Source organism: Barbus barbus (assembly GCF_936440315.1).
Source record: "Barbus barbus genome assembly, chromosome: 14".
NCBI lineage: Eukaryota > Metazoa > Chordata > Actinopteri > Cypriniformes > Cyprinidae > Barbus > Barbus barbus.
In genome coordinates, this window is record NC_136742.1 from 5,902,586 (window position 1) to 5,926,699 (window position 24,114).

The 24,114-nt window shown below is 38.5% G+C and overlaps 1 protein-coding gene across 4 annotated transcripts in view; it reads left to right on the forward strand.

The window, feature by feature from the left end:
• The window catches only part of LOC306880133 (centrosomal protein of 128 kDa-like), a 120,363-nt gene that overhangs the window by 88,197 nt on the left and 8,052 nt on the right, over positions 1-24,114 (forward strand). For all 4 annotated transcript variants that reach the window (XM_079433459.1, XM_079433458.1, XM_079433457.1 and 1 more), the window contains 6 exons: positions 12,282-12,474; positions 15,662-15,711; positions 16,381-16,404; positions 17,430-17,507; positions 17,951-18,064; positions 18,175-18,283. In XM_079433459.1, the coding sequence (XP_079289585.1) occupies positions 12,282-12,474; positions 15,662-15,711; positions 16,381-16,404; positions 17,430-17,507; positions 17,951-18,064; positions 18,175-18,283 (568 nt within the window). The remainder of the gene's footprint in view (positions 1-12,281; positions 12,475-15,661; positions 15,712-16,380; positions 16,405-17,429; positions 17,508-17,950; positions 18,065-18,174; positions 18,284-24,114) is intronic.

Below are 24,114 nucleotides of genomic sequence, written 5' to 3' on the forward strand. Positions count from 1 at the left end.
GTCGTTCCAAGCCTGTAAAGCTTCATTCATCTTCGGAACACAATTTAAGATATTTTGGATGAAACCCGGGAGGCTTCTGTCTGTCCCATTGACTGCCAAGTAAATTACACTGTCAAGGTCCAGAAAAGTATGAAACACATTGTCAGAATATGTTATGTAATGTTATGAAGCGATGAGAATACTTTTTATATAGAAATACAACAAAAATAATGACTTTATTCAACAATTAGGCACCGTAACATCTCCTCTGCATCAGCACAGCGCCATTTTGGAGATTATGCCCTGGACGCAAAACACATACACTCTTCTGTATCAGCCTTGACACAGGGATGCGCTGTTTGCGTTCAAATCAAAGCATAAATCAACGCAGAAGACGCATCCCTGTGTCGAGGCTGATACAGAAGAGTGTACACATTTTGTGTCCAGGGCGTAATCTCCAAAATGGCGCTACGTTGACACAAACAGTATTCTTGTCGCTTCATAACATAATGATTGAACCACTGATGGCAGACGGAGTATTCTGGCGATGTGTTTCATACTTTTCTGGACCTTGACTGTGTAATGTACTTGGCAGTCAATGGGACATTGACAAGCCTCCCGGTTTTCATCCAAAATATCTTAAATTGTGTTCAGAAGACGAACAAAGCTTTTATGGGTTTGGAACGACATGGTGGTAATTGATTAATGACAAAATTTTCATTTTGGGGTGGAGTATCTCTTTAAAACTGTTTCATTATTCAGATGTAAATTTGTGTAAACAAATTTCCTGAAGAGGAATTCTTGAGAAGCAATTGAAAAAATTAGGGTTAGTATCATAATTTTTTTCTTTGAAAAAGATTGTGCAGGGAACTGTACTTTAGCTTGTATTATCCCAATCAGGTTTATAGTGTTTTTATCAATATTCGATTGACCCTTTTGGGCTCCAATATAGCTCTGATAATATATGTGGAAAAAAATTACATTGTATTTTAATCCTGAATACTAGCTACACAAGTGTAATAAAAAGTAAAATCAAAACATACAAATAAAGGTCCATGATTCTGCACCAGAAGTGACAGACACAGTAGATAAAGAGCAGTCCTCCAAATCTGAAGTAATCAGCTGGATCCTTGCTGCATCTGGGGGTTAAATAAAAAAAAAAAATACAAAAAAAAAAAAAAGACGACAGATTTATTGAAAAGTCCTTAAAAAGGAGGATTCCATTTATGTACCTTTTCTTTAAACAACATTTGACATTGAGATATTCTGACTAATTTAATTATTTAGCTGTGACCTAATGGTTAGAGAGGCAGACTCGTAGCCTGAAGGTCATGGGTTCGAGTCTCAGTCCTGGCAGGAAACCCACTAGTGTAAACAGGGCTTGAGGTACCCTTGAGCAAGTTACAAGTTAACCCTACTTGTAATTATAAATACATTTACATTTAGCAGACGCTTTTATCCAAAGCGGCTTACACTGCATTCAAGTTACAGTTTCTACATTTTATCAGCTCTTGCTTTCCCTGGGAATCGAACCCATGATCTTGGCGTTGCTAGCGCCATGCTCTACTATTTGAGCTACAGGAAATACAAATAAAGAAATGAGTATTCGCAACAAATAACAACTTTTCCCAGATGTAAAAAAAATGGCAATTAGTACACTAAAAAAATAAATATAATATTTTTATCAATTGCTAAAATGCTAATACCTGTATATTTTTAACTAATAAAATTATTAATCTGTTTACACTGCTTTTCTATCACACGTGGGTGATGTCTAACAAATGTACTTGAGGAGATCATTAAATTACTCAAGTATCTTCATACTTCATCCACCTTATTCCTAAACGCAGAAGTAAGCCTATGGGCGAGACTTCAAGTTCATTAGCCTTAAATAACAATAACAACATGCAGTAAATAGTAAAACTGTTTGTATTACAAACCAGTGTGTTCATAATTAAGATAATACACTAAAATAATATGGTATGACAAACCAATTTGCAATATCAAGCACCTAAACGAGCAGTTCTGTACAGCTAAAAAAGTAAAAATATCTGGAAGCAAGACCCATAAAATCTATAAATGGGCCATTTTTATGTGAAGAATAAGGTGGATATGATGAAAATTATGTCATCATTTACTCACTTATGTCTTTTCCAACCTGCATAACTGACTTTTTTTTTCTGTGGAACACAAAAGAAGATTAAAAAAGACATGAGGGTTAGAAAATGATGAGGGAGTTTTGATTTTGAGTGAGCTAAACTCAAGAATTAAGTTTGAATCAGAGTGGTGCCTTGGTGCAGAGTTTGCCTGCTTTGCCCATGTTCACATATAACGGCACATGATCATTAAAGTATTATGAATACTCACTTTTACAGAAGATCATATGGCAGAAGATTTTCAATCCCAAAACCTCTGGACCATGAGAGGGAAAACACACACACACACACACAAATATTTAACAGGTTTAATAAAACAATAGTAATTGTTGACTTACTGACAGAGACAGAGACAGACAGGCTTACAGAAAGTTTGGCTACTCACCAGCTTTATACAAACACTTAGCAGCTAGCAGTAAGTTGGATCCGAAAGCATGGTTTGTACAGTATTCTTCAGGTGCTTTCATGATCTCTCTGTTGAACACATGTCAGTTGTTCATGTTCCAGAGTGAGACATTTTATTTTACAATAAAATAACAATATCGTTATTTTTACTATTTCATTCTGTTATTAAAAATAAGATCAGCAAAAGGCGGCCTTCAGTACTTAACTCATATTAAGGTCCAGCTCCCGCTATTTATTCTGTCATTCATGTATATGTATCTATTACATAAACCTCCAGAACTTGTAGTACTAACGCTACGCGGATATATTTACATTTCGCAATATAAAAACAACAACAACGAGTCACTTTTAATCACGCCCAAGACATCGTCACACAGCCTTATCTGGACAGTATTAAAACATAATAACAAAACACAGTAACAGATTTTGTCATCGCGATTATCATATCACTTTAACAGTAACAAAAAAACATTTATAAGAGGTACTTACCTTCTGTGTTTCCATTATGTGTCCATAGCCATTGTGTCTGTGTTCTCAATCGACACCGCATAACTCAAAATCGGTCAAAATAATAACTCATCTGTCAGATATGAGACAATCATGTGAAAGCCATTCCTAGAGCACTGAACGGAGCAGGACTGCAGATAAACAGAGCTGCTGTAACGACTGAGCTCAATATTCAAATCTGAGCGGGAGGAGGCGTGCCCTGCTGTCATTGGTCAGATTCCTGGATGACATTCAGATTAACCAATCACGAACAAAGCAACATAGAGACGTCAAACAACGTTGTAACTGTAGAAAAAAAAAATGTTTTAAACAAAAGATAGCAAATATGTATTGATTTTTATTTTTTAGGCTGTTACATGTAAGTAATTGGTAAAATTGTGTTTTCACTTATGCTCAAAACCAGGGTCAGGTACATCTGTGCCATTCACTATTCACCTATAATTTCCATATGAATTTATAGTTAAAATAGGGTTAGGTTTAGGAGTACAGAGAAGGTGTGTACATGTCTGGCTATACTTGTAAATTACAGTTACATTCACATGACCAATGATGACCCTTTTGAACTTTAACAAATCCCTTGCCTCAACTGTATAACTCTTATGCCTAAATGCAGCTGTGCCTACAACTGTGGCATTTTCTATATCTGACCCTTTGCTGTAAGTGTTACACCACCTGTTGGTTTAGGTTTATTCCTTTGTCCACAGTAACACTTACTACAAACACTGTCATAATTGCAACATTTGTCTACAGATTACACTGTTGACTGCAGTGGCAATGCTGTTACAGCATTCGTGGTATGGGAAAATGTAAACTGTAAATGTTGATGTGCGACTAATTCAACAATAATTGAGGCCTTTGATAATGAATGTACTCTTATTCATTTCATCACTGTATTGCTTGCAACAGCAAATGACTCCGTGGTTATGCAGTCACCTCACAGCAAGGTGTTTCTATAACGCAGACATGCACATTTGACAAATTGAGGATTCTACATTTTCCATATTTGAATGTATGTTTTCTACACATTGCATGGAATGTATGCATTCCAGTCCTCTCAGACCCTTTTCTCTATGCTCTTGTTTTTTTCTCATTTCAAATTTCTCAGTAGGTATAGGGTTTCTCTCACACAAATAACAAATGCATACTCTGATCAGATAGCATACCAATATTTTTCGATGTATGTATGACGTGTTTGTGAAGTCAATGTTTTTTTGTTTGAGCTTTTAAAGATTATGCATACTTTTCTCTGTTCACAATTTCCATTGCAAAGCTATTTGGATCAGATGGTGTGTGAGCAGAGGCATGAAAGTTTCAACCTGGAGAGTAGTGCAGCTTTAAAAAACAGACTATGCATATTTTGATGTAATGAAATAAGTCAGCTATATTTGTGTTCAGAATTGCAGAGTTTAAATGTAAAAACACCTAAATATAAAACTGATATGATGTGCTTTAAAATTACAAAGAAAAATGCTAAACAGCTATGGACATAAACCTTTAATGAGCTACATATTACAGATTATTTGTATGAATTTACATTAATTTATATGCAATTTAAGACAACAGAAAAAAATTGAGTATAAATAATACAACCATTTTCCTGTCTTAAAAAATGAGAACTACTATAATTTGTGATTAATAACATTATAGCTACTTAAAATAACATTTGTTAATTTATAGAAGTTGTTCTAAAGAATTTTGCTAATAATTTAAAATAACAGAAAAATACTGTAAAAACAGCATTAAATGTACAGTTCTCTTGTGAAATTTTTATTTATTTTTTTTACCTCATGACTATATCAGTATTTGACGTCAATATGACATCGGCTTAAGATGTTGGCTCGACGTTGGATTTTGGTTTGTTAATGCCACAACCTAAACCTAACAAAAGATCAACGTCTAATGATGTAAGAATTTGACGTTGTGTGTACATTACCATTATAACATCTACGTGACGTTGGGTTTTGGTCGCCATACCTAACAACTGAATGTCAGTAACTGACATGAATATGACGTTGGCTTGAGACGTTGACTCGACTTTGGATTTTAGTTAGTTAATACCGCAACCTAAAAATAACAAAAGACCAACGTCTAATGATGTTAGAGTTTGACACTGAGTGGGCATTACCAATATGACGTCTAGGAGACGTTGGGTTTTGGTTGCCATACCTGACGACTGTATATGAGTATTTGACGTCAATATGAACGTGGCTTAAGATGTTGGCTTGACGTTGGATTTTGGTTATTTTATGCCACAACCTAATACTAACTATAGATCAATGTCAAACGATGTTATAATTTGACGTTGTGTGGACGTTACCATTATGACGTCTAGTCGACGTTGGGTTTTGGTTGCCATACCCGACGACTGTATCTCAGTATTTGACGTCAATATGACGTTGGCTTAAGACATTGGCTCGACGTTGGAATTTGGTTAGTTAATGCCACAACCTAAAAACAACGTCAAATGATGTTAGAATCTGACGTTGTGTGGACGTTACCATTATGACGTCTAGGTGACGTTGGGTTTTGAAATGCCATACCTTACGACTGTATATCAGTATTTGATGTCAATATGGTAACAACCTAAAAACAAAGTCAAATGATGTTAGAATCTGATGTTGTGTGGACGTTACCATTATGATGTCTAGGCGACGTTGGGTTTTGGTTGCCATACCTGACAACTGTATATCAGTATTTGACGTCAATATGAAGTTGGCGCGACGTTGGATTTTGTTTAGTTAATGCCACAACCTAAAAACAACGTGAAATGATGTTAGAATCTGACGTTGTGTGGACGTTACCATTATGACGTCTAGGTGACGTTGGGTTTTGGTTGCCATACCCGACGACTGTATATCAGTATTTGACGTCAATATGACGTTGGCTTAAGACGTTGGCTCGACGTTGGATTTTGGTTAGTTAATGCCACAACCTAAAAACAACGTCAAATGATGTTAGAATCTGACGTTGTGTGGACGTTACCATTATGACGTCTAGGAGACGTTGGGTTTTGGTTGCCATACCTGACGACTGTATATCAGTATTTGACGTCAATATGACGTTGGCTTGACGTTGGATTTTGGTTAGTTAATGCCACAACGTAAAAACAACTGAAGATCAACGTCAAATGATGTTAGAATCTGACGTTGTGTGGACGTTACCATTATGGCGTCTAGGCGACGTTGGGTTTTGGTTGCCATACCCGACGACTGTATATCAGTATTTGAAGTCAATATGACGTTGGCTTAAGACGTTGGCTCGACGTTGGATTTTAGTTAGTTAATGCCACAACCTAAAAACAACGTCAAATGATGTTAGAATCTGACGTTGTGTGGACGTTACCATTATGACGTCTAGTCGACGTTGGGTTTTGGTTGCCATACCCGACCACTGTATATCAGTATTTGACGTCAATATGACGTTGGCTTTAGACGTTGGCTCGACGTTGGATTTTGGTTAGTTAATGCCACAACCTAAAAACAACGTCAAATGATGTTAGAATCTGACGTTGTGTGGACGTTACCATTACGACGTCTAGGCGACGTTGGGTTTTGGTTGCCATACCCGACGACTGTATATCAGTATTTGACGTCAATATGACGTTGGCTTTAGACGTTGGCTCGACGTTGGATTTTGGTTAGTTAATGCCACAACCTAAAAACAATGTCAAATGATGTTAGAATCTGACGTTGTGTGGACGTTACCATTACGACGTCTAGTCGACGTTGGGTTTTGGTTGCCATACCTGACCACTGTATATCAGTATTTGATGTCAATATGACGTTGGCTTTAGACGTTGGCTCGACGTTGGATTTTGGTTAGTTAATGCCACAACCTAAAAACAACGTCAAATGATGTTAGAATCTGACGTTGTGTGGACGTTACCATTATGACGTCTAGGCGACGTTGGGTTTTGGTTGCCATACCTGACCACTGTATATCAGTATTTGACGTCAATATGACGTTGGCTTTAGACGTTGGCTCGACGTTGGATTTTGGTTAGTTAATGCCACAACCTAAAAACAACGTCAAATGATGTTAGAATCTGACGTTGTGTGGACGTTACCATTATGACGTCTAGGCGACGTTGGGTTTTGGTTGCCATACCCGACGACTGTATATCAGTATTTGACGTCAATATGACGTTGGCTTAAGACGTTGGCTCGACGTTGGATTTTGGTTAGTTAATGCCACAACCTAAAAACAACGTCAAATGATGTTAGAATCTGACGTTGTGTGGACGTTACCATTATGACGTCTAGGCGACGTTGGGTTTTGGTTGCCATACCTGACCACTGTATATCAGTATTTGACGTCAATATGACGTTGGCTTTAGACGTTGGCTCGACGTTGGATTTTGGTTAGTTAATGTCACAACCTATAAACAACGTCAAATGATGTTAGAATCTGACGTTGTGTGGACGTTACCATTATGACGTCTAGTCGACGTTGGGTTTTGGTTGCCATACCCGACCACTGTATATCAGTATTTGACGTCAATATGACGTTGGCTTTAGACGTTGGCTCGACGTTGGATTTTGGTTAGTTAATGCCACAACCTAAAAACAACGTCAAATGATGTTAGAATCTGACGTTGTGTGGACGTTACCATTATGACGTCTAGTCGACGTTGGGTTTTGGTTGCCATACCCGACGACTGTATATCAGTATTTGACGTCAATATAACGTTGGCTTTAGACGTTGGCTCGACGTTGGATTTTGGTTAGTTAATTCCACAACCTAAAAACAACGTCAAATGATGTTAGAATCTGACGTTGTGTGGACGTTACCATTATGACGTCTAGTCGACGTTGGGTTTTGGTTGCCATACCCGACGACTGTATATCAGTATTTGACGTCAATATAACGTTGGCTTTAGACGTTGGCTCGACGTTGGATTTTGGTTAGTTAATTCCACAACCTAAAAACAACGTCAAATGATGTTAGAATCTGACGTTGTGTGGACGTTACCATTATGACGTCTAGGCGACGTTGGGTTTTGGTTGCCATACCCGACGACTGTATATCAGTATTTGACGTCAATATGACGTTGGCTTAAGACGTTGGCTCGACGTTGGATTTTGGTTAGTTAATGCCACAACCTAAAAACAACGTCAAATGATGTTAGAATCTGACGTTGTGTGGACGTTACCATTATGACGTCTAGGCGACGTTGGGTTTTGGTTGCCATACCTGACCACTGTATATCAGTATTTGACGTCAATATGACGTTGGCTTTAGACGTTGGCTCGACGTTGGATTTTGGTTAGTTAATGCCACAACCTAAAAACAACGTCAAATGATGTTAGAATCTGACGTTGTGTGGACGTTACCATTATGACGTCTAGACGACGTTGGGTTTTGGTTGCCATACCCGACGACTGTATATCAGTATTTGACGTCAATATGACGTTGGCTTAAGACGTTGACTCGACGTTGGATTTTGGTTAGTTAATGCCACAACCTAAAAACAACGTCAAATGATGTTAGAATCTGACGTTGTGTGGACGTTACCATTACGACGTCTAGGCGACGTTGGGTTTTGGTTGCCATACCCGACGACTGTATATCAGTATTTGACGTCAATATGACGTTGGCTTTAGACGTTGGCTCGACGTTGGATTTTGGTTAGTTAATTCCACAACCTAAAAACAACGTCAAATGATGTTAGAATCTGACGTTGTGTGGACGTTACCATTATGACGTCTAGGCGACGTTGGGTTTTGGTTGCCATACCTGACCACTGTATATCAGTATTTGACGTCAATATGACGTTGGCTTTAGACGTTGGCTCGACGTTGGATTTTGGTTAGTTAATGCCACAACCTAAAAACAACGTCAAATGATGTTAGAATCTGACGTTGTGTGGACGTTACCATTACGACGTCTAGGCGACGTTGGGTTTTGGTTGCCATACCCGACGACTGTATATCAGTATTTGACGTCAATATGACGTTGGCTTTAGACGTTGGCTCGACGTTGGATTTTGGTTAGTTAATTCCACAACCTAAAAACAACGTCAAATGATGTTAGAATCTGACGTTGTGTGGACGTTACCATTATGACGTCTAGGCGACGTTGGGTTTTGGTTGCTATACCCGACGACTGTATATCAGTATTTGACGTCAATATGACGTTGGCTTAAGACGTTGGCTCGACGTTGGATTTTGGTTAGTTAATGCCACAACCTAAAAACAACGTCAAATGATGTTAGAATCTGACGTTGTGTGGACGTTACCATTACGACGTCTAGGCGACGTTGGGTTTTGGTTGCCATACCCGACGACTGTATATCAGTATTTGACGTCAATATGACGTTGGCTTTAGACGTTGGCTCGACGTTGGATTTTGGTTAGTTAATTCCACAACCTAAAAACAACGTCAAATGATGTTAGAATCTGACGTTGTGTGGACGTTACCATTATGACGTCTAGGCGACGTTGGGTTTTGGTTGCTATACCCGACGACTGTATATCAGTATTTGACGTCAATATGACGTTGGCTTAAGACGTTGGCTCGACGTTGGATTTTGGTTAGTTAATGCCACAACCTAAAAACAACGTCAAATGATGTTAGAATCTGACGTTGTGTGGACGTTACCATTATGACGTCTAGGCGACGTTGGGTTTTGGTTGCCATACCTGACCACTGTATATCAGTATTTGACGTCAATATGACGTTGGCTTTAGACGTTGGCTCGACGTTGGATTTTGGTTAGTTAATGTCACAACCTAAAAACAACGTCAAATGATGTTAGAATCTGACGTTGTGTGGACGTTACCATTATGACGTCTAGTCGACGTTGGGTTTTGGTTGCCATACCCGACCACTGTATATCAGTATTTGACGTCAATATGACGTTGGCTTTAGACGTTGGCTCGACGTTGGATTTTGGTTAGTTAATGCCACAACCTAAAAACAACGTCAAATGATGTTAGAATCTGACGTTGTGTGGACGTTACCATTATGACGTCTAGTCGACGTTGGGTTTTGGTTGCCATACCCGACGACTGTATATCAGTATTTGACGTCAATATAACGTTGGCTTTAGACGTTGGCTCGACGTTGGATTTTGGTTAGTTAATTCCACAACCTAAAAACAACGTCAAATGATGTTAGAATCTGACGTTGTGTGGACGTTACCATTATGACGTCTAGGCGACGTTGGGTTTTGGTTGCCATACCCGACGACTGTATATCAGTATTTGACGTCAATATGACGTTGGCTTAAGACGTTGGCTCGACGTTGGATTTTGGTTAGTTAATGCCACAACCTAAAAACAACGTCAAATGATGTTAGAATCTGACGTTGTGTGGACGTTACCATTATGACGTCTAGGCGACGTTGGGTTTTGGTTGCCATACTTGACCACTGTATATCAGTATTTGACGTCAATATGACGTTGGCTTTAGACGTTGGCTCGACGTTGGATTTTGGTTAGTTAATGCCACAACCTAAAAACAACGTCAAATGATGTTAGAATCTGACGTTGTGTGGACGTTACCATTATGACGTCTAGACGACGTTGGGTTTTGGTTGCCATACCCGACGACTGTATATCAGTATTTGACGTCAATATGACGTTGGCTTAAGACGTTGACTCGACGTTGGATTTTGGTTAGTTAATGCCACAACCTAAAAACAACGTCAAATGATGTTAGAATCTGACGTTGTGTGGACGTTACCATTACGACGTCTAGGCGACGTTGGGTTTTGGTTGCCATACCCGACGACTGTATATCAGTATTTGACGTCAATATGACATTGGCTTTAGACGTTGGCTCGACGTTGGATTTTGGTTAGTTAATTCCACAACCTAAAAACAACGTCAAATGATGTTAGAATCTGACGTTGTGTGGACGTTACCATTATGACGTCTAGGCGACGTTGGGTTTTGGTTGCCATACCTGACCACTGTATATCAGTATTTGACGTCAATATGACGTTGGCTTTAGACGTTGGCTCGACGTTGGATTTTGGTTAGTTAATGCCACAACCTAAAAACAACGTCAAATGATGTTAGAATCTGACGTTGTGTGGACGTTACCATTACGACGTCTAGGCGACGTTGGGTTTTGGTTGCCATACCCGACGACTGTATATCAGTATTTGACGTCAATATGACGTTGGCTTTAGACGTTGGCTCGACGTTGGATTTTGGTTAGTTAATTCCACAACCTAAAAACAACGTCAAATGATGTTAGAATCTGACGTTGTGTGGACGTTAACATTATGATGTCTAGTCGACGTTGGGTTTTGGTTGCCATACCTGACCACTGTATATCAGTATTTGACGTCAATATGACGTTGGCTTTAGACGTTGGCTCGACGTTGGATTTTGGTTAGTTAAATGCCACAACCTAAAAACAACGTCAAATGATGTTAGAATCTGACGTTGTGTGGACGTTACCATTATGACGTCTAGGCGACGTTGGGTTTTGGTTGCCATACCCGACGACTGTATATCAGTATTTGACGTCAATATGACGTTGGCTTTAGACGTTGGCTCGACGTTGGATTTTGGTTACTTCCCAACACAACCTGAAAACAACTAAATATCAACGTCAATTGACGTCGGTCTTGGACGTCAAATAAACGTTGTCATTAGACGTTGGCTTGACATTGAATTTTGGTCACCTGACGTCGCGACCTAAATCCAACCTAATATTAACGTCATATGACGTTGTGTGCCTGCTGGGATATTAAAAGGAAGTTCCAGAGACACACTCCTATTTCTGAAGGTTTAACTTGACGTGAGCCACTTTTCCTCCATGGGGCAGAATGGTTCTAACAACGGTATAGAACGATTACAATTATATTTCCACCTAAGCTTGGTTCAGTACGGTACAATTACAAACTCCTCTCAGCCTGGAATTCAGTGTAGTGACATCACCATCCAGGATTGGTCACTTGTTTTTTGTCTAGTTTCTCTCTGTTGCTCACCAAGCGCACTATTTGAGCAAAGTAAAATATCTGATCATCCTCCATAATGCAGTCGCTTTTTACATCTCATGCGGTATGTAAACACTTGCATTACCAAGGCAACAGCTGATGCATTTGTATTACAAGCACTGTTATCAACCCTGCACTGGAAAATTAAACCATATCCATACTGGCTGGGCTGAATCGTGGGAACAGTTTGGTCCTAGGGTGGAAAAGTGGCTAATACAGTTGTATGAATTATTGTGATACAGATGTGCATACTGATTGTCCCTATGCCTTTGTGTGTTCAGACAAAGCTCCAGTGGCTGTGTGAGGAGGTGCGTGAGCGGGAGTCCAGAGAGAGGAGATTGAGGAGGACACTGCAGCAGGACAAGGAGCAGATGAAAGCACTGAAGCAAAGCAAGGACTCAGAACTGCAGAGCCTCCTGGACCGCATTACGCTGCAGGATCGGCTCCTCAAAGACATCCAATCAGAGAAGAGAGGTACTAACTCACCTCAGAGAAAGGTGATTACTAGATCAGATTTTATGTGGCCTGACACTTCAGCGCAGGTATTAATGTGAAGTCCTATCCAATTTCACTATCCGCGTGATATAATTTTGTCATCCGATGTGTCCTTGGGTATCCGCACACACTGTCTGTGTGCAGCCCAATTTTTATGTCTGTGCAGCCGGACCGCATACAACAGCGCAGGTGTGAGGTGAATGTTGTGACAGAACGAGTCCACTAGGTGGTAGTGCGCATGTGTCAACTGTCATCCACAGTTGAATATACTTTGAAATCTGCATCGGATATGGCTGTGCGTGGGACTGAACGGAACGCAGATAAAGAATTAAAAGCTGAGAACTCTGAATTGCTCCCTCTTGAGCATCAGTTGAAACATCTTCTACTGTATATCTGACGGAATTCTTGCTTGTATTGATCATGCTTCACACTGGTAATAGAAACAGGATCAGGAAAGATTGCAGTCACTGATATTATGTTAGTATTTGCTTCAGCTCCAATAGCGTTGTCTTTGACAACAATAGCCAGATCTCTCCCTTTGTTTGATTTTGTTTCTGGAAACAAAGAAAAAGAAAATGAAACTGCTTAAATATTACAAACCAATACTGTTTTCAAGTGTAGTAATAAAGGCAGAAGTCTTCAAATCTGAACTGTTTGTTCTGGTATTGGATTCATAATTTATGATCCCAACAGTTGGCTTATTTAAAAGGACAGTTCACCCAATTTTCTCTCTTTAAAAAAATGTTCCACAGAATGTTTCACGTCTGACTGCGCTTAAACTGTCAAAGACGCACAAGGTTTTGTCAAAAACACACAGCGTTCACATAAACACAGTCGGTTATGTCTGTGAATGTAAATGGCTAGGATTAAACCGCATGTGTAGATTAGATCTGTGTAATAGCTGATGGGCCTAATGGTTAGAGAGTCGGACTCGTAATCGAAAGGTTGCGGGTTCGAGTCCCCGGCCGGCAGGGATTGTAGGTGGGGGGAGTGAATGTACAGCGCTCTCTCCACCCTCAATACCAAAGGCACATGTGTCTTAACAAACTGCCTGTAGAGCTAAGAGACAGGAATGCATCAAACCACACATCTGGGGAAGAGTTCAGAAAAAGAATTTTGCTGCATTGAAGTTTCACAGAGGCATGTAGTCTCTGTTAACCTTCATGGAAGAAGTTTGGAACAACCAGCACTCTTCCTAGATCTGGCCTCTTGGCCAAACTGAGCACTTGATGGAGAAGGGCTTTGGTTAGAGTGGTGACCAAGAACCTGATGGTCACTCTAGTTGAACTCCATGATGTGGAGATAGGATTTAAAGATTTAAAGAAGCTCGGGACAGTTGATGGAAATGATTGGGCCAGTACTGCGTTATCACGAAAATGAATCATTTTCGTGTGTTTTTGCAGAAGAAGAGGCAGAAGAGGACTCAGTTGACCTATTGGTAAGCCCTGCCCCCTTTAGTTACTGTTGCTCCCTCGGACAAACAAACGGAGTTGCTCACTCTCTTACAATGACAGCTGTCAGTATGAAATCTTGTCCCACGATGTTTTTGCACAGTTGTGGACACAGAAGGGCCACCATTCAAGTGGGAATTAAATATTCCATGGAGGGATTTAGGAAATGGAAATGTAATAAAATAAATGATATTGCCTGTCCTCTCATGAGACCTGGAATCATTGTTACAAGTACCACAGGCACGTCGTTCTTCCATTTTTTTCAAAACGCCATCAAACCGATGCGAGCTTCGGATCTTCTAATGTTTCTCTATGGTGCTGAAACCTAAAGATGCGAAGTGAAGTGAAGTGACATTCAGCCAAGTATGGTGACCCATACTTGGAATTCGTGCTCTGCATTTAACCCATCCAACGTGCACACACACAGCAGTGAACACACACACACCGTGAACACACACCCGGAGCAGTGGGCGGCCATTTTATGCTGCAGCGCCCGGGGAGCAGTTGGGGGTTCGGTGCCTTGCTCAAGGGCACCTCAGTCGTGGTATTGAGGGTGGAGAGAGCGCTAGACATTCATTCCCCCCACCTACGATTCCTGCCGGCTGGAGACTCGAACCCACAACCTTTGGATTACAAGTCCGACTCTCTAACCATTAGGCCACGACTTCCCCCGAGTTCTGTCCGAGAATGTCCGAGTTCTGCTCCCCGTGCAACTGATACTCGACTGCCATTGGCTCATCTGTGTTCGAGGGGAGGGGCTTACCGATAGGTCAATTCAGTACTTGCTTGGTGTTTTCTGTGCACACACCCGAAGCGCAGCCAAAGAAAGCTGCATCGCGGAGCAGCACAGTTTCAGTGAGCAGCACGGATGCTGGATTGAGTTCCCTTTTGTATCTTCTTGCACTTAAACAGAAAAACATACTTTATTATGTCAAAATACCTATCTTGGTGAGTGCCCTCATAAACACAGTCGGTTTTAAATTAACATAAACAGTTGAGAAAGAAATTGGATGTGTGTCAGTATACAAATCAGTGCTTCAGGTCTTAAAGTGACATCAGCATAATTAACCTCCTGCTGTCTGAATAATAAATGTTAATCGAACAACAAAAGAAAAACAGAAAATCACTCACTGCTCTTGACTGAATAACTTTTGTAGCTTTAACAAGCATTAATATATATTTAATTTATACCATGAAGACTATGAAGTCTTCTGTTGTATTCTTAAAATATAATTTACTTATTTATGTTAAGCAAATGTGTTTGATCAGACTTGTTTTTTAAGGAATGTTTTGAATTATAATTGTAAGCCCACTGTCAAATTTGAGAAAAAATGACGAATATATGGCTATATATCATCAAGATGTTATATATGTATATTGATTTTTTTTTTCCACATATTTCTAGTAAAAAAACTTCAGACTAAAAAAGTTAATTTACTTTTGAATAAAATTATACTAAAACATAAGAAGTTATAATGTCTTTTGTTTCTCAAATAAAGTCTTGTAAATTTATATTTTATACATTTTAGTTTCTAATTTTTAATGGAAAAATGTATATAATATGCAATATCAATATGCAACATGAATTCATCAGGGAGTTTTCTTTTTAGCTCTATAGAGGAATCAGAAAATCACAAAGGTTTTGTGTGAGTGTTCGTAAAATATTCTTTTGATGATTGTTTTCAATATTAGTACTCATTGATATTTTCTTCCAGGTCTTCTTGAAATGGGCCGCAAGAAGGAAGATGAGATGAGAAATCTTCAGGTCAGTGTGAAGGAGTTTGTATAAATATCACACTGCTAGATGCATACACACACTGGTCTCCATGTTTTGTGGGGACATTCCATAGATGTAATGTTTTTTTACTGTACAAACTATATTTTCTATCCCTTTACCCTAACCCTCCTTCTAAACCTACCTGTTTTAGACTTTCAAAAAAACTTCTTTCTTTCTTGATTTATAAGCTGTTTTCCTAATGGAGACCAAAAATGTCCCCACAAGGTCAAAAAGTACTGGTATTGCTATCCTTGTGGCATGACATAATGTAGGGAATACCAGGTACACACACACACACACACACAATCTCTGTAGTTGGTGGTTTACTTCCGTAACCTTCATGTAATCCTGCATGCACATCAGTTGTCCTGCATGTGGTAGCCATGTAACCACACCATCTTACCACTGCTTGTCTGCATGCTTTCAAACCTCACCCACTGGGTTCTGGAACATCTGCTGTGCCACAGAGGCACCTGCTATTCTGTCTCTATTATGCATCAATCCCCTGGATAGGGCTCAGAAGAAACCAGCAGCATGCTGCCAGACAATAGGACACAGCATCAGTAATTACACTTGGCCCTGGAATTTTCCCAGGTGCTACATTTGACTGGTGGATTAGAAACCTCTAGAACTCACTTTTTTTCCTTTTTTTTCCAGGACCGGATTGTAGATCTTGAAATGGTATGCTATTTTATTTTATTTTATTGTATACTATTATGTGTGTGATTTTGTTGTGCTGTGTGAAGCATCTGAAGCACTGGACCCAAGTAATACATAACAATGATGAATCTGAGCCACAGACGCACCCTGCCACTGTGTTCAGTTTGAGTATTGCATAAGAGCATATACTGCCATGTGTCTTGCTACTACAGTACTACTACTGGAAAATATTGTGGCACCGCCAGTATTTTAAGGTTTATGGATTCTGATAGAACCATAGCACTGGTATATTATAATGTACAACCATCTATATTTGACCATCTGTCTAAATTTTATTGTGTAGCTTCTAAAAGATAATAATGAACTAGACCTTAAGACCAACAGACATGGACTAAAAGACACAAAATGATTAATGCTGAGTCTCAAGAAAGTGGCTCTGATGAAACATTTAATTTACAAAGAACAAAAACATAATACCTAAACTTACTAGAACTAAAATAGTATTCTTCTGGTGCCTTGAAAGCACTTCTGAAATGCAACTAATTTAGCTTTGTGAGGCTGATTCTTAGAGACCCTTTCTGTATTTTGGTCCAGAATATTCTGTCTGCAAAGTTAAATTGCTGAAATGGTCCACACCTCAGTACACTATTTGCAAAAGCGTAACGATTTCTGTTAAATGCTTGAATTACAAATCATTACTTGGCTAAGAAATATGCAGCCATTTGTTAAAAGTATTGAAGCCTGTATTGACTCAGCAGTATTTATGCAGTTTGAAAAATAAGCTATCTGACGCCTACCACATCAATCACCATTATGTGCTACGGCTGGCTGACGAACATTTAATTAGCTCCTGAAAAGCTTCAGGCTTTACTCACAGCTCAGTCTATTTACATCATTATTGCTTGGCACCACAACACTCTGGTGTCAGGAATTGACCCTTGCCTCTTCTGGGAGATGCACTCATTCAGAGGACTCGTAGCAATAGGGTATGTTTTTAAATATTGAAGACAGAATAATTTCACCATTAACACATTCTCATTTTCTAGAGCACCAGGCTGGCCTTGGATCATCTGGAATCAGTTCCTGAGAAACTCAGTTTGCTGGAAAACTTCAAGGATCTCGAGGTTGGATCATAAGTGATGTTTTGGTTAAAGTCCGCATGAAATCAAAATTGACTTTATTTACTTTATTAGAACACATTGCTAGTCTTGATGTAAACAATTAATCTGTGCAAATTAATCCGCTGAAACAATTTGTCTTGGTAATCTTTAATTAAAATCTGAACATTTGCTTCCGCTCTGGAATGGCATTCCTTCTCTGATGACGTCAGTTTGACAGCTTGGGCAGAATATCCTTAAACACACCCCTCCAACCGTTAGGTTGCTATGAGTGAGATGCAGAGAGGAAGAGAGCAAAAATAAAACCCCGCCCTCTACTCATTATTCCGTTTCAGATGTAAATACGTCACTTCACTGAAATAAAGTCAGCAGCAACTTCCGGTTCAAGCGGACTTTAAGATTTGACTTCTCTTTAAAGTAGATATCATGGTTGGCTTATGTGGTTTCAGGAGCCACAGAAGCAGAGAGAAATGGTGGAGCAACGTTATGCCAAATATAAGGAGATAGTTGGTAACCTCCAGCATCAGCTTGAGGAATCTAAGAAGAGGATTCAGGAATACAGGGTATGAACGCTTGAGTGGCGAGGTCCACAGTCCAGGTCAATTTTCTTACTGTGTAAGGTTAGATCTTAACTCTCGAATCTTATAGACTGATCTCTTGCTGTTAATTTTAGGATGAGAAGTTGGATGCAGCCTGTCGAAGTCTCCAGTTTACTAGTCTGACATCATCTCTGCTCAGTCAGAGCAATATTCTGACCGATACCACTTTATCTACCTACACCTGTGAGTACAGGAGTACGGGAGTTGCAGTTAAAAGTTGTTGAAATCATGTTCTGAGATTGTTGGGCAAAAAAATCACTATTCACTAAAAATCACTATTTTGAATATGATGTAAATAATTATTTCTCATTTTGGTCTAATAAATTGAAACAATTAATAGTGGCATTAACCTTCACCTTCATAAACTGAAAATGACATGCCTGAAATTAGTGTTGTGACAGTACCAAACTTTCAGAAGTTGGCAGTGTAATAGTGATACAATTTCACAGTTCTCAATTTCAGTACCATAGCAAAACTATTGTTTTATTTTTTATAGTTATTTTATTTAACTATTTGAAAATAAAAATCAAATTAATGAAATTAATTCTTTATTAATGGTATAAGAATTATAGGTAAATTATACATTAAAACATTAGCATGCAGCCTTCAAATATTGTTCAATTATGTAAACATTGATAAAATGAAAGTAATGAAATAACAAAGAAACATTACAGGTAAAAGAACAAGTGGCAGGTCTATTGTACAAGACTTGCAGAGATCTATTCTGATATATTAAATTTTTTTGTCCAGTTTGTTGCTATGATTATCACAATGTCAAACATTATAGTTTTAGATTCAGTCACTAATTTCTATGTGGCTGTCACTCCAAAAACTCTTCAGTGTTTACTAAGCAGCATGAAAAATAAATTGTATTCAAATTATAAATGGTTTATATACAGAAACTGAACAAAGATATAACATAAAATGCTTAGGAATTACAATTTTCAGGGGCTCAAATGTAATTAGACAAATAAATATAATCATAAATAAAATGTTAATTTTTGATATTTTGTTCAGAATCCTTTGCAGGCAATGACTGCCTTAAGTCTGGAACTCATGGACATCACCAAAGACTGGGTTTCCTCCTTTGTGATGCTTTGCCAGGCCTTTACTGCAGCTGATTTCAGTTGTTGTTTGTTTGTGGGTCTTTCTGCCTTTTAGTTTTGTTTTCAGCAAGTGAAATTCATGCTCAATCTGGTTGAAATCATGAGATTGACTTAGCCATTGCAGAATTTTGGTACCTTCAAAAACTCCTGGGTTGTTTTTGCTGTATGTTTTAGGTCATTGTCCACTTGTACTATGAAGTGCCGTCCAATCAACTTTGCTCCATTTGGCTGAATCTGGGCAGACAGTATATCCCTGTACACTTCAGGATTCTTCCAGCTGCTTCTGTCTTCTGTCACGTCATCAATAAACACCAGTAACCCAGTGCCACTGGAAGCCATGCATGCTCATGCCGTCACACTGCTCCAACATTTTTCACAAATGATGTTGTATGCTTTGGAACGTGAACTGTTCCAAGCCTTCTCCATACTTTTTTCTTCCAGTCATTCTGGCACAGCTTAATCTTAATTTCAGCAGTCCAAAGAATGCTTTTCCAGAAGTGGTCTGGCTTTTTTAGATTTTTTTTTTGGCTAAGTCTAACTTGGCCTTGTTTGCTTCTTGTGGTGAACACCTCTGTAGTCTTCTCTTGATTGTAGCCCTTGACAGTGACACATCTACCTCCTGGAAAGTGTTCTTCACTTGGCTGGGTGTTGTGAAACAGTTTTTCTTTACCATGGAGAGGATTCTCTGATCATCCACCACTGATGTCCTCCGTGGACTTCCAGGCCTTTTTATGTTGCTGAGCAACACAACATATTGTTCTTAATTTCTCTCATAATGTACCAAACTGTTGATTTGACCACTCTGAATGTTCCTGCTATTTCTCTGATGGATTTGTTTAGATTTTGAAGCCTAACAATTGTCTGTTTCAACTGCATGGAGAGCTTCTTTGACTGCATGATGTGGGTTCACAACAACAGCTTCCAAATGCACATGGCACGCTTAGAATCAACCACAGACCTTTGACCTGCTTAATTGATGTAGGAATAATGAAGGAATAGCCCACCCCTGTCCATGAAACAGCTTTTGAGTCATTTGTCCAATTACTTATGGTCCCTTGAAAAAGGGGGGGGGAAGTACTAATTAAAGAGCTGGCATTCCTTAAACTTTCCTCCAATTTTGATGAGAGTACCCTCAAAATAAAGCTTAGACTGTGCACTTTAAGCCCATATTCATTATAGAGCTGTAACTTGAATATGTTTCAGTCAACAGCTAAAATAATACAAATTGTGCCTGTGTCCAAATATATATGGACCTAACTGTATATACACACACACATGCAATGTTTTTTATAATTCACACTGCTTTTTACACAAAGTAGTACAAGTCAAGGTGGAACACAAAACTAGAACAAATGGAGAAGCCAAAGTACCACTCTACCAGCTGTCTTGACTTGATTGCATATTGCTACTTCACAGCTCCATTCAGAATTACTAAACACAGCAAAATACTAATTAAAAAAAATTAAATGTTAAAACTGAAGTCATCTAAAAGTAGAGAGGAGCAGAAATCATCAGTGCATTTCAAGGCAGGTTTTCATACAATGCTCTTTTTTTCCTGAAGAAAATGTAACTTGTGCTTGACAGGTCAACATGGTTGGATCTGTGTACAGTACATTAATTAAAAAGAGAACGTCTTGAAATGGGCTGATGGCGCAAGCATCTTGGTGTATTTTCAGAGGGTCATGAAACCCCGTTTCAGCATTGGTTCGTTCTCATGATAGTTTGCAAAATGCTTTTGTATGGTTTTGTAAGCTCACCGTACATTACACAAATACCTATAACCACATATACCCCGTGACCACTAATTTAATGCACAAATAAATGCACAACCACTTGCATTTGTACTCCGCATTGCAAACATATATGAAAATGCTGTTCCATCTTTAGTATCTTTATTCTTTTTTATTTTGCGGTGTTTATGTAAGCCATTTGATCAGTTGTATCAAGGAGCTGTAAAGACTCTTTACTCATAAACGAGTGAATCACGTTTGTGTTGAAGACTCAAAGGTATATGGATGAGTGTTTATGCCATGCAGAAACTATTAGAAAGCAAAAACAAACACTTGATTAATGAATGCGTCTCTCACTTGTATGCTTATTTTAAACTCAGAAAACTAATGCAAAAAAGCTCAAAATTAACACATTTTCTTAATTAAAATTAACGGATGCTAACATTGTCTTCTATGATGTGCAACACAAACACCTCTCTCAAAATCTCAGAAAAAGTGGTGTAGGGTTTCATGACCCTTTAACCAGAAGTCAGGACTTTTGAAGTGATTGTACTAAATATGACATTTGTCTGATTTCAGTAAAAAAAAATCTCTTGCTGTCTTTTGTCTAGTAGATCAAATAGTTGCTGTTCATAGAGCTAATATGATAACTTTTAGACCAGATTGTTAGTGATTTTAACATTCACATACTGTAGACCATGAAAATTATACATTAGATTTAGCATTTGCTGACATTCTAAACTCCAAAATGATCACATTTGTAACACTTTTTTTTTTTTTCAAAAACGGATCACATGCTTTCATTAGTTATATTTTCAGTCCACATAAGCACTGGTTCAGAACACAAGAACTTGTAATGAGAACATTTGGTTTAATTACTGAAACACAACAGTTCTTTCAATTTAGTAACTTGAAAAGTCACTTAATTCAACAAGATGCATGTTTAAAATGATGCTGAATTAAAGATGTCACAGTTTTACAGGCTACAGTTGACCTATTCGAAAATACACTTGCATTTCCTAACTTGCGTAAATGACAATAAAACCATACGTTTTGTAGTACTTTACAGTGTGTCATCAAAAGCAGTGATGAAAATATGACATGGCCATGAGGTGTTTTATAGAACAGTATCCTGCCAATGCAGTGTATGTTGTTACTCTACCATAATATCTCAGTCATCCCATATCATGTAGCATGACTGTAGTTTCATCCTTTTACAGTGACTTACAGTAATTTGCCATTTGCTGTATTTGTATTTGTTGCAAATATTTCTCCCTCCTTCAGATGCACCTCTGATCAATCTTTGCCCATTCTGGAACTTGCAAATCAGGCAGTTCTACAGAATATACAGTGGAGAGCAAAAGTAGAGAATAATCTATAATTTTTTTTTTTTTTTCAGAAATATTGTTAATCTTCATTGCTCAAAATTTGAAGGAATATTAGCTGTAGTTATACCACTGTTCTACTAACATGTTTGACTAAATATCCAAGGCATTTAAATAAAAACCTTTATTTTGTGGAAGACAAAGTGATCAAAATTAGAGAACAGTAACCACTGTAGCACAAAAGAAAATTACAACTAAAAATTGAGGCTTACAGTTGTCAGAAATTAGAAGGAAGTGCAGAGGCCCTTGGTTAGAATGACTTCAGTACACCTTTGCCTGCAGGACATCTTTATCACACTGCACTAGTGTGATCTTCCTCCAATCTTCTTTCAGTCACTTAGTTTGGTAACTGTAGTGGGTTTCATAGCCATAACTTTGTTGCCAAGGATTTTCAATCAGGTTTAAATCAGGACTCTGGCCTGGCTATTTCATTATTTAAATTTTCTTATCTTCAAGGAACTGTTTTGCCGTGTGACGGGGGGCATTGTCGTACATGAAAATTGCAGGCTGATTGGTAGATGCTTCCAGGGAAGGAACTGCATGTTGCTGAAGGAGGTTCTGATAAACATTTGCATTCACCCTGCCATGTAGCTGTTTAAGAGACCCAAATCCTGCTGCAGAAAACCTCTCCCAAACCATGACACTTCCTTCTCCACCTTTCATTGATTTCTTTATGCACTTGGGCTTTAGTCTTTCCTCAGTTTGATGCCAAACAAAATGTTTCCCATCAGACCCAAATAAATTAAACTGGCTTTCATCACTAAAGTGAACTTTGGACCAGTTCTCTTCTGTCCACACAACATGCTCCTCAGGCAGCAAAGGTGAGCTTAGCCTTTTGATTCTTTCTGCTGATGAGAGGCTTGGACACTGCAGTGTGCACTTTCAGTCCGACTTCTCTTAAACGTACTGAGACCGATTAGCAAGCAATTCCAGATGCAGTGTTGAACCGATTCCCCATCGAGAGTCTCTTCATTATCTTGTCTCTTTGTGGATGACCAGCCATTTTGGGTGACTTGAATTGGCGTCATCGTAAGGCTACAATATTTGAGAAATAACAGATTTGAAATGGCTAACTTCTCTTGCAATGGCTGAAAGGGTCATCCCTTTGGCCTTCATTTGGACAATCTGGATTAGTTATTTTTCAAATATCTCAGAATACAATTAATTTATTAAATATGATTAAAAAAAACTGCCTTTCCACTCCCGTTAGGATAACTTCAAATAAGACTAAGCAAACTTGAGGTATAAGAAATTATAGGTTGGTCTCTAATTTTGATCTCCACTGTATATCTATAGAAATGTATATATTTAACAAATTAAACACTGATTAACCATTAAAATCATTTGGATTAAATCATAGACAAACATATTAAACTGACCTACATAATACTATTATTGTTAGAAACTGCAACAATATAAAAATAGAAATATAATACATTTATACATTTTAAAACTTTAATTAAAACAATAAGTAAACAATAAATAAACAATAATATCCTGGCCAGAGGAGAACTGCCCCCCCCCCCCCCCCCCCCCCAACTGAGCCTGGTTTCTCCCAAGGTTTTTTTTCTCTCCATTCTGTCACAGAGGGAGTTTTGGTTCCTTGCCGTTGTCGCCTCTGGCTTGCTCAGTTGGGGACACTTAATTTCTAGCGATTATCGTCAATTTGATTTCACAGATACTATTTAAACTAAACTGAGCTAGACAATGACATCTCTGAATTCAACAATGAAATGCCTTTTAACTGAAAATTGAGTGTTTAATCTTATTTTTATACATTACTGACACTCTAT